Source organism: Sinohyriopsis cumingii, chromosome 17, assembly GCF_028554795.1.
Source record: "Sinohyriopsis cumingii isolate HCF-2022 chromosome 17, ASM2855479v2, whole genome shotgun sequence".
Lineage (NCBI taxonomy): Eukaryota > Metazoa > Mollusca > Bivalvia > Unionida > Unionidae > Sinohyriopsis > Sinohyriopsis cumingii.
Window position 1 is genome coordinate 50,266,007 of NC_142977.1, and position 12,786 is coordinate 50,278,792.

Genomic DNA, 12,786 nt, shown 5'->3' on the forward strand with positions numbered 1-12,786 from the left:
CATCAGAAATAATGCGTCGGTATCTTTTGGCCTGGCTACATGGTATACCGTTTTTACATGACGTGGGATGACACGAATAATATTCCACATATTGGTGGATGTTAGTTTCCTTGATATGAATATTTGTAGAGTTAGTGTTATCCATATTTTGATTACATTTACATCTAAAAATGAAACATACGTACTAGATGCAGTGTAAGTAACTTTAATCGTCGGGTGAAAATGATTTAGGCGATCGATACATTTTTTTCACTTCTTCAGTTGAATGGTTCCAGATCTTAAATATCTCATCTAAAAATCTGAACCAAACAGATAGATTAAACTTTTCGTTTTGAAGAAAATCGCTTTCTAATTTACCCATGAAAAGGGACGCGTATGAAGGAGCCATACGACTACCCATTGCCGTACCCATTATTTGGATGTAATTCGTATTATTAAGTTGAAAATAATTCGTTTGCAAGATAAGTTTTATTATTCAACAAATATCTCCACTAGATAGTGTGCTATTATTAGGATTGCTATTTAAAAAAAAAAATGTACACGCTTCAATATCATCTGCATGCGGAAATTTTGTTATATAGGGATGTTACATCTAATGATACCAGGATTGAGTTAACAGATAGCTGTACCACTCCGGTGGCCTAGTGGTTAGAGCGTCCGCCTCGGATGCGTGAGGTCGTGGGTTCGATCCCCGACCGAGTCAAACCAAAGACTTACAGAAATGGTACTAACAGCTGCCTCGTTTGGCGCTCAGCATTGAGAGGTTAGTGCAGAGGTTGGCAAACTTTCCAGTGCAAGTGCCGCATACACAAATTTACACCTTGTCGCGGGCCGCATAGTTCATTAAGTAAATTAATTAATATTTGAAATAGCAAAAACAAAAGATTTTTCTAAATAACATCTAATTAATTTTCAGTTGTTAATATGTTGTTAATATTTGAAAACTTAAACTTCAAAAGAAGCACATTTATTTGATAAACAGAGTAACATAAACAGAGATGACTTGTTCCTAGGCCGCATGAAAGCCCTGGTTTGCCCACCCCTGGGTTAGTGTTAGGACTGGTCGGCTTGGTATCAGAATAAAGTGACTGGGTGGAACATCATGCTACATGTCTGCGACATGATGCCCCAGTGCTCGACATCACTATAAATTGACACGTTGCAGACATCGTAGCGATATGACTGAAAAATTGCTAAAGCTACGTTAAAAAACCAAATCACATCACAGATAGCTGTGGAAGAGACTTCACCTTTTTAATGAAATCAGTAGTATATTTCATGTATGAAGGAAGTGATTTCATTAAGGGTCGTAAAACACTGTCAATATATTTGGATAGATTTTCAGTATATGAATTACAACCGGATATAATGGATCGTCCTGGATAATTTAATGGTAAAGTCGGGTGAGAATTGAAGTGTACGTATATTAAGACGGAAAGTATCAAATTTCTCACATACGGAATTATTATTTTTAGCGATATCATTAATGCATGTTTAATTTTTTTTTTGATTTCTATTGACGGGTCTTCGTTAATATGTTTGTAGTATGTATCATATTTTAATTGACGTTCAACTTCTTCAACATAATCTTCTCGATTCATAATAACAATAGTGTTTGATTTATAGCCTTTTTAATCACTATACTGTCGTCATTCATTAGATTACATAAGACTTAATTTCGTCGTTAGAAATATTACTATGATATTGCTTTTGATGATTACCAGTTAAAATCTCTTTTGTGATCGCGTCAATATAAAAATCTAAATATGAATCACGTCCACTAGGTGGCGTAAAGGATGATTTAATTGTGTTAAAATAACCCATTTTTTAGAATGAAAAGAATTCGATTTACTCTCTGAATTGTTGTATGCTTTATCATAAAAAGTTCTTTTAATTTTATGCGTCTAGAAAAATTAAAAATTTCTTCAGCTAATTTAATTTTGTTGTGACATTTTAGTTTGGGACAAAATTGTAGCCATTTGCCTAACAGTATATAGTCATTATCAGTTAATCTTCTACGTGAGAGGTTTAACACTGTTTCTTAAACTCTATTAATTTGTTTTCTTTGCTTTTTTCCCCACTCTCTTCTACTTTTGAATATGTGGAACCTCCTATTATTTTGACTTGTTATGTCGTCTCTATTAGCCCTTGTAAAATCTTTACCAGGTTTGTCAGTGTTTTTCTCATGGTCACTGTTTTTGATTCCCCCCGTTTTACGGCTTCTGCGTATGTTTTCTTTGCTGTGCATTGGGGAGTCAAGTTTTTTCTCTGTTGTTCATCATGTTGATTCTTGTTAAACAAAACTTTACTTGTTTCTAATACCCATGCTTCCTTTTAAGAAACCTAGAAACTACATTTTGTATGTCATTTTTTAAAGACTTAATTTAACTCTTGGTGTCCTTAAGTGAAAGAGAAATTATGACAATGGAGTTAAGTGCAACGAAATTGGTTTATATATGACACAAAAGAAAGACAAACGGAGGCATTGATGGAAGTCATCATCTTCATCATCAATAATCATCATATACAAATCTCAGAGAACCTGGTGGTAGTTTAAAGAAATAATATTTAGTATATCAATAATAGATCACACACACACACACACACACACACACACACACACACGCGCCTTCTTACATTATAATCTAGTAAACTTATGTCCATGCCTATATACAATATTGATGCATACTTGCTTGACAATTATCCAATAAGATAATTGGAAATATAGCAGAGATAGAGCAAGAAGAAAAGAAATAATAGGAAAGGTTAAAAAAAAGTGCAAGAGTATCAATTTACGTTTTCGTCCTTTTTGACTCGATTTGTAAGAGCTGTCGTTTTCGAGAATGTATGTATCATTCAGAGATTCGTAAAGTTGTAATCACATTTCAAGATTTTTACGTTCTAAATTTTCGTGTCGCTAATCAATGTAAATAAGATGCTTTGGTATATCGAAATTGAAATCTAAACGTCTTTTTGACATTTTCTGGTGTGCTGCATTGAGATCAAAATGCCTTCTGTAAAATGATAGTTTTCTTTCAAATAATTTTTCATGCAGTTCAGTATATTGTCAGTCAGAAGGCGAGAAAATCTTATGTTGAAAAATCCGTGCAGACCAACCCTCGAGATATTGACACTTTTCAGGAACTCTTAAATGGTAGATTTTGTTATGTGGTGATACGAACCTGCTCATGTTGTGCTCGTATTTTGTGACTTGAGAGAAAACTTCGTGGAAATTTGAAGTTGGTGTGTTTGTACAGTAAAGGGTCAGTAGCGAGTAGCCACCTGCATTGACGTTAAAGGGAGACTACTACTGCAACGTCAATACTATTACCAAAGAAATATCTTGACATAAATATTAAAGGTAATAGTTGAGTGCACCAGTTACAGCAAGATCGTTATAGTTGCTTTTCATAATCTTGCGGTATTAACTATTTTTGTTCTAAATAGACACGTGCTCCATCTGCGGGTCGTTTAAAACGCTAGTTTTGTTAAATAGAAGTATTTGATCAATTCTTTTGTTTTAATATACCTCCCCGATTGTTTGGACCCCCTTCTGATTTCAGAAAGGGAAACTTTTAATGTGACAAAAAGCGCACAAAACGTAGTCAGTTAATTCATTGATTTATAATTTATATCCAGAATGTGAAGAGATTGGCCATAAAACTGGCATTCTCTGCACCTTTTATGCTTAATGGACTTTCCATTCTAACATGGTGCCATGTTGTGTACACTATGGGTAAGTTGATTTCCTCTGACAACATTGTGACATAGTTCATTATACGCAGTAACTGCTGAATAATTCCATAAATTGCCATGATATTGAGAGTTTTGTTTTATATATATATATATTTGCACTCATGTACATAGCATTTACACTGCTTGTTAAATCCATGTGAAAGGCAAATTTGCAGTTGTCATTATTTTGCTTTACTTGATTTGACATTGCAAATATCTGAAACAGACGACATAGTATTTTCCTTCTGTGTACATGCATATGTAGTTGTGCATACACACCATTGCTAAAAATGGACTTGTCCAGGAACTTGAAATGACTGTTGAACAAGGTAGTCATTTACACTGAAAACTTTGTTTGGAATGAAACCTGCAGATGATGATGGTGTTAGGGTCCTACCTTCGCATAATCAGGTCTGAAATTATAAACCGATAAATGAACAAAGTTCTATGCATCTTTGATCTCATTTGTGCTTTTTGTTTTTTAAATCAGTAGTGGGGAGGTATATTTACACAGACTATAGTAACACATTCCTTCAGCAATGTTTCCTTGTCAGAGTGTGTTTATTTTGGATTTTGAATGTAGCTTTAAAAATTTGTCAGTAATATTGCAGTGATATCTGCAATATGGCAGTTTACAGTGATGTCTAGCCTCTTAATGCTGTGTGCCTAGCAATGCAGCTGTTAGTACCATTTTGTTAATAAGTCTTTGGTATGACTTGACTGGGGTTCAAACCCACAACCTTCCGCATCTGAGGCGGATGTTCTAACCACTAGGCCACAGGAGCAGTTTCCTTTTCTGAAAGTAAATAAGAAAATAATTGCTCAATAGAGAATGTATAACCTTTAACCCCTATTCAAATACAAGTCCCACTTGGTTGATTAAGGTCATCGACTTAATGGTGTCTGCACTTGTACAAGCATAGTCACATGACTGATCTTGTTTACATATCACTCATTGCCCCCAAAACAATGTAGAGGATAATGGTCATTCTTCTGAAACATGGCGTCCATCCAGAATGTTGGAATTGTGTTATGACATGATAATATCTGAAGATATGTTAATGAAATTATACCAGTAATCCATACTAAATTATGAGAAAACCTATAATTAATGCATAATAAGTAATTAATTCTTGTATATAATATAGATGGAACCAAGGGAGTGAAAATATAAGAGAGATGTTTTCAGGAAACATCACTGCTGCCTCTAGTAATGATCCTAAATATTTAATAATTTAAAAGTATTCATTTGAACTATTTTGCTACTCACAATGATGTTGTACATTATTGCTGACATTATGTTTATTTCATGCCCCAGTACAGTGATTGCATCATTTACAACGAGATTACAAGGATCTCCCAGATGTGGGATGGGTTCAAACCCCAGCCGAGTCATACCAAAGACTTATAAAAATGGTACAAGCAGCCGCATTGCTAGGAGCTCAGCATTAAGAGGTTAGTGTTAGGTCTGGTCAGCCTGGTGTCAGGATGTAGCATGATGCCCCAGTGCTAGACATCACTAAAAACTGCCACACTGCAGATATCACATCAATATGACTGATTTTTTGTAAAGCTAAATTAAAAATCCAACTGACACACGCACACAGACCCACACAACAATCTCCTTTTATATTGTGGCACATATAGCATGTTAAATCAGGTGTTGTTTAGCGCAAAACTGGTAACATTTGCAATATTTCCTGAATACAGGAACGGAGATCAATGATAAATAAACAGGTATGGCAACTTTCGTTAGCAGATAAATTGTATTGTCTTTTTATTTGTGATTTTTTTCTTGCTTAGTACTGCGAGAATACGGTACAACAATGTTCTCCTTAACTGATGGTAATATCATCATGGGATATTCACCACCCCACCCCCATAGAGAAGGAGTTCTTATGATGTGTGCCTAGTCTAAAATTGACATGGCACTGATCTGACAGTCAGTAATAGCCATTGTCTTAAAAATTCTTATAGCTTCTCTTGAAAGCGTTCTTACACCACCAAGCCTCACAGCTCGAATAAGCTACTCAGAGCCTGGCAGAGTCACGCAAAGTCATAATAGCAAAGTGTATTTATAGTGTTGTTGTTGTTGTGGGGTTTAACGCCATTTTTCAGCACATGATAGGCTATACATGGTGGCCAGTATTAATGCTGGAGGAAGAACCCGGGAAAACCTCGGAAAGAACCACCGACCCATGAGAAGCTACTGACAGAAGTGTATTTATATTGTAATTGATATTGATTAATAAATTAACCAGACTGAAAGAGTACTTTTAAACATAAATATGCCAAATTAAATGACTGAAAATTGGGAGACAGAGTTTAAATTCAAATAATGAAAAAGTCATAAAAAGTCAGACAAAATAATTTTTGAAATGTTTGTTATTATTTTATAAACTGTTAATTTGACTGATTATTGAAAGAAAATGGAAATTTTCAATATATGTCCTAATGAGTTATACATTTGTTGTCGACACCTTAAGATAATATAATCTGTCTATATTTGTAAAAGCATAAGAAAGGCATGCAAAGCAAGAATGAGTCATACAGAGTCAAATTTGAAATGTGTATTTATGTAGCAATATGGGTTTGATCAATAAATGAACCAAACCGCAAGACTAGGGTTCAAAATATGCCATATTAAATGAAATGGCTTTTTTTTCACACAGGCACACAATGTCATAAATGACATATTAAAAATGTGTATTATTGATGTGAAAAATCAGTCACCAAATGTAGAAGGGTATGTTTCACCATACGTCTTATTAAGAGACCTAAATTGTGATACAAAATCATTTCAACATCCATATTGCTTCTTGGTCATTATTTCAAGCATGTGTCCTACTTTCTCTCCATTTTTGTTTTCCAGCACCTAGTTCTTTGGTTTGGCTTCTTGTTAATTTAATACGGGATTTGTGCAGAAAGTTCATCAGTTTTCCTTGGTTTCCAGTTTTGCAGAACTTTTAACCAGTTATCATCACTGGATACAACATGATTTACGATTTTCTCCTGAGTGTTTTTTCATAATATTACAAAAAAATCCTTGTGTTTATTTTCAGTCAGTTTATTTTTTAAGATTCTGTTATATTCATCAAAAGGTGATGAGTCATTGTTTGTGGCAACTCTGTTTAAACCAAAGAACATTTCAACATTCTGTCCATTCCTTAGTATTTTTTAATTTTTTTTATCTGTCATTCAACTTCTTTCAATTGACAGGTGCTTATTGGTGATTGATAGTTGACATATCATAATTAGGGTCCTTGATATTGCAAGAGCCCAAGTATTTCACTATTTTGTTGCAGTTTGTTTGGACTTATAATTAATATAGTATATTTGTCATTTGAAACAAAGTTATCTTCATTGAAAATATATATTATTTCTGGCAATGTCATTTCAGATTAAAAGGTTACAGATTGGAAAAATGGACTTTATATAGAAATACAAGCTGTTCAATGTATTTGGAGTTTAAATAATCTAAGTTTTATTGTTTTAGGCCACCCACCCCCAATGTGTTTACTGTTGCACTGGTTTTAAAATTAGGGTAGGTGGGTAGTTGTTTTTAAACTATAGATATATTATAATGGTTAGTATATATAATGTACTAAGCACTTTAAATACTGGGCAATCTTGACTCAAATTGGTTTTGGAATTTTTTTATGGGGGTGAGGAGGGGAAATGCTAATGTCAGCATTTAAAAAAATGGACAGTCAGTCAACCGGAAACATGCATATTCTTTGCTTTATCTTGAAGACCAAAGTAGTAAAGTGTTTTACAAAAGTCATACTATTAGTGAAAAACAAATTAGTAAAACATCAAAAACTCCAATTTCACCTTTCATTTAAACAAAAGTTGCTGAAAAGTTTGCACTGAAGCATCTTGTACCTCAGTAATGACTTGAAAGCTGCAAAAATCCTCTCTCCATACCCTATCCATACTTACCATATTCAGGAGGAAAATAAGAATTCAGATATACATACTAAAATCGGCCCCTGGGTATCTTTACCCCCAGCACAAAGCATTGTATCACTTGGATATATAATGGCATATCATTAACCTAATTATAGTTAATTTTGTAGTATTTAAAATTCAACTAAATATGGATTCTTTTCATGTAAGACAGAAATGACCCATTTGGGATTGTATGATTATTTATAAAATATTTTATTTTCCAGGCTTGCTGTGTCATGTGGCATATTTTGTTCTCTAATGCAGGTATTGGTCGAAAGACAAGTGTATACCAGTATTCGGCAAGCACATAAAGGATTGGTGCAGTTTTCAGGTAGATAGTACTTGAGGACAGAATTGGTTTGGTTTGAGTTAGGTGCTTTATGGCATAGCAAGACAAGTAGGTTATTTAGTGCCTTGCCCAAGGACACACAACAGTAACTGACCTAGGCTTGTCCAATGGTAGGATTTGATCTCACACCCTTTTGTTCTGAAATCCAGCTTGCTAACCACTGTTCCACCATGGCCCCTGAGAACAGAGTTGGTGTATTCAGACTCATTACTGGTAGAAAACATGACCTATCGACTTAATGAAAAATGCTATCATAGAGAGGTTGTACATCACATATATCCTGGAACATTGAAAATGATAGAGCAGGATTGAATCTAACATACATTTCTTTGTAGCCAGATGGACTAGTAAATTGTGACATTTATAAGTCCTGCTGAATCTTAACCAGTTCTTCCTACAAACAATGACTGGAGAGAACTGAATCTTTATTAGCCTTAAGGCTATTGAAATAATATAAGCTACTAGTCCAACAGGTAATTTTCTTGCCTCAAGCTCGAGGGCTACAGCTAATTCTGAGCCCTGTCTTACAGGTGGCATAGGTGATCATTTTATCAGACACGGAGAATGAGTCTTACATGTGGCAAAGGTGATAATTTTATCAGTCACTGAGAATGAGTCATACAGGTGTCATTGGTGATCATTTTATCAGTCACTGAGAATGAGTCTCACAGGTGGCATAAGGGATCATTTTATCAGACACTGAGAATGAGTCTTACAGGTGGCATAGGTGATCATTTTCTTGAACACTGAGAATGAGTCTTACAGGTGGCATAGGTGATCATTTTATCAGACACTGAGAATGAGTCTTACAGGTGGCATAGGTGATCATTTTATTGAACACTGATAATGAGTCTTACAGGTGGCATAGGTAATCATTTTATTGAACACTGAGAATGAGTCTTACAGGTGGCAAAGGTGATCATTTTATCAGACACTGAAAATGAGTCTTACAGGTGACAGGTGATCATTTTATTGAACACTGAGAATGAGTCTTACAGGTGGCAAAGGTGATCATTTTCTTGAACACTGAGAATGAGTCTTACAGGTGGCATAGGTGATCATTTTATTGAACACTGAGAATGAGTCTTACAGGTGGCATAGGTGATCATTTTATTGAACACTGAGAATGAGTCTTACAGGTGGCATAGGTGATCATTTTATCAGACACTGAGAATGAGTCTTACAGGTGGCATAGGTGATCATTTTATTGAACACTGATAATGAGTCTTACAGGTGGCATAGGTGATCATTTTATTGAACACTGAGAATGAGTCTTACAGGTGGCAAAGGTGATCATTTTATCAGACACTGAAAATGAGTCTTACAGGTGACAGGTGATCATTTTATTGAACACTGAGAATGAGTCTTACAGGTGGCAAAGGTGATCATTTTCTTGAACACTGAGAATGAGTCTTACAGGTGGCATAGGTGATCATTTTATTGAACACTGAGAATGAGTCTTACAGGTGGCATAGGTGATCATTTTACTGAACACTGAGAATGAGTCTTACAGGTGGCAAAGGTGATCATTTTATCAAACACAGAGAATGAGTTGTACAGGTGGCAAAGGTGATCATTTTATCAAACACAGAGAATGAGTCTTACAGGTGGCATTAGTGATCATTTTATCAAACACCGAGAATGAGTCTTTCAGGTGGCATAGGTGATCAATTTATTGAACACTGAGAATGAGTCTTACAGGCGGCATAGGTGATCATTTTATCAGTGTAGATGTGAATAGAACTTAACTGGGGATCAGGTTTAAGAAAATATGAACTCCTTATTTGATTGTGCCATTATCAGGCACAGATTTTTAAATCAATCAGACAGTTATGAAATGCATCAGGTTCTGACATTTCTTTAGATCTAACATTATGCATACAAGTATTTTATCCATGTACATTAAAATTATTAACTTGTCCTGATTCTAATGATGTTTTCCCAAAGTGGGATATCTTATTTTTTTAATTTAAATTGACATGTTGCTGCACCCAGAATTTGTATGTGAAGAGATGAAGAAAAGCCAAAAATAAAAATAAAAATTATTTGCATAAGAGCAAATAGAGAAAAGGTATGGTGTACTAAAATTTTTCATGTATTGTTGGGGTTAGTGGTTCAATATGAGGGAAGTTAATACAGTTCTCCCTTATTTTACTGGCATTCATTATCATGTGATTCTTGTTCCATCTATACTCGCTTATAAGTAGAGTCAAACTGCAAATTGCAAATGTCCTAGCCTGTTATTGCAAAATGTTCCTGCAGATCAGTGTCTGTGTGTTTTTGTCCTACTGATTACTCCTAAGAAACTGCACAGACACAGATCTGCTAGCACATTATGTGATGGCAGATCTGGGACTGCAGGTTGCAGTTAGACATACATTTTTCTGTTATGCATGACTTTAACACCAAATGTAGCATCACTAGTTAAAACACCAACTGTAGCATCACAAGGTATAAGAATGAATGTAGCATTGTTTTGTTTAACACAGAATGTAGCATCACTAGGTATAACACCAAATGTAGCATCACTAGGTATAACACCAAATGTAGCATCTCTAGGTATAACACAGAATGTAGCATCACTAGGTATAACACCAAATGTAGCATCACTAGGTTTAACACAGAATGTAGCATCTCTAGGTATAACATCTAATGTAGTGTCACTAGGTATAACACCAAAATGTAGCATCACCAGATATAACACCAAATGCAGCATCACCAGGTATAACACCAAATGCAGCATCACTAGGTATAACACCAAATGTAGCAATGCTAGGTATAACACCAAATGTAGCATTGCTATGTATAATTGTATACACCAAATGCAGCATTGCTAGGTAAAACACCAAATGTAGCATCACTAGGTATAGCACCGAATGTAACATCACTAGGTATAACACCAAATGTAGCATAACTAGGTTTAACACAGAATGTAGCATGTCTAGGTATATCACAAAATGTAGCATCACCAGGTATAACACCAAATGCAGTATCGCTAGGTATTACACCAAATGTAGCATTGCTAGATATAACATCGATTGTAGCATTGCTAGGTATAATTGTTTACACCAAATGCAGCTTTGCTAGGTAAAATGCCAACTGTAGCATCACTAGGTATAACACCAACTGTAGCATCACTAGGTATAACACCAACTGTAGCATCACTAGTTATAAACCAACTGCAGTATCACTAGGTATAACACTGAATGTAGCATCACTATGTTTAAAATAGAATGTAGCATCTAGGTATGACACCAACTGTAGCATTGCTAGGCATAACTGTTTACACCAAATGTAGCATTGCAAGGTTTAACACCAAATGTAGCATTGCTAGGTAAAACACCAAATGTAGCATTGCTTTGATATAACACCAAATGTAGCATTATTAGGTATAACACTAAATGTAGCATCACTAGTTAAAACACCAACTGTAGCATCACTAGGTATAACGCTGAATGTAGCATTGCCAGGTATAACACCAACTGTAGCATTGCTAGGTATAACATCAAATGTAGCATTGCTAGGTATAACATCAAATGTAGCATTGCTAGGTATAACACCAAATATAGCATGCTAGGTATAACATCAAATATAGCATTGCTTGGTATAACATCAAATATAGCATCGCTAGGTATAACATCAAATATAGCATTGCTAGGTATAACATCAAATATAGCATTGCTAGGTATAACATCAAATATAGCATGCTAGGTATAACATCAAATATAGCATTGCTAGGTATAACATCAAATGTAGCATTGCTAGGTATAACATCAAATATAGCATTGCTAGGTATAACATCAAATATAGCATCGCTAGGTATAACATCAAATATAGCATTGCTAGGTATAACATCAAATATAGCATCGCTAGGTATAACATCAAATATAGCATCGCTAGGTATAACATCAAATATAGCATTGCTAGGTATAACATCAAATATAGCATTGCTAGGTATAACATCAAATATAGCATTGCTAGGTATAACACCAAATATAGCATGCTAGGTATAACATCAAATATAGCATCGCTAGGTATAACATCAAATATAGCATCGCTAGGTATAACATCAAATGTAGCATCGCTAGGTATAACATCAAATATAGCATTGCTAGGTATAACATCAAATATAGCATTGCTAGGTATAACACCAAATATAGCATGCTAGGTATAACATCAAATATAGCATCGCTAGGTATAACATCAAATATAGCATCGCTAGGTATAACACTGAATCTAGACAAAAGCTAAGTTGATGAGAATTGGTTGTAGTACATATTACACTGCATTACACATCACATTAATTTACTGCTGACGCTGCTATAAATTTCTTTAAACTACATTATTTGCATTTGAACAGCATTTTTATCAATTGAACCTTTGGCTAGTGGTAATGTTTTGGGGGGAAAAATACCATTTCAGGTTTATAAGCTATTGTTGTGGTAATGTTTTGGGGGAAAAATACCATTTCAGGTTTATTGGCTATTGTAGAGGTAATGTTTTGGGGGAAATAAATACCATTTCAAGTTTATAAGCTATTGTAGTGGTAATGTTTTGGGGGAAATAAATACCATTTCAAGTTTATAAGCTATTGTAGTGGTAATGTTTTGGGGGAAATAAATACCATTTCAAGTTTATAAGCTATTGTAGTGGTAATGTTTTGGGGGAAATAAATACCATTTCAAGTTTATAAGCTATTGTAGTGGTAATGTTTTGGGGGAAATAAATACCATTTCAAGTTTATAAGCTAT

At 34.7% G+C, this 12,786-nt stretch overlaps 1 protein-coding gene across 3 annotated transcripts in view; it reads left to right on the forward strand.

Annotated features, from left to right (window-relative positions):
- The first annotated feature begins 2,977 nt into the window (after window positions 1-2,977).
- Window positions 2,978-12,786, forward strand: part of LOC149778674 (exonuclease mut-7 homolog) — a 74,710-nt gene continuing 64,901 nt past the window's right edge. Inside the window, exons 1-2 of one of the 3 annotated variants that reach the window (XM_089939477.1) lie at window positions 3,012-3,361; window positions 7,951-8,017. Coding sequence is in view for 1 of the 3 variants with exons in the window: in XM_089939476.1 (XP_089795602.1) it covers window positions 3,022-3,154 (133 nt within the window). In the remaining 2 variants the exon portion in view is untranslated. Of the gene's footprint in view, window positions 3,362-7,950; window positions 8,018-12,786 lie in introns of all 3 variants that reach the window. The other 2 variants (XM_089939476.1, XM_089939478.1) reach the window with 2 other exon arrangements.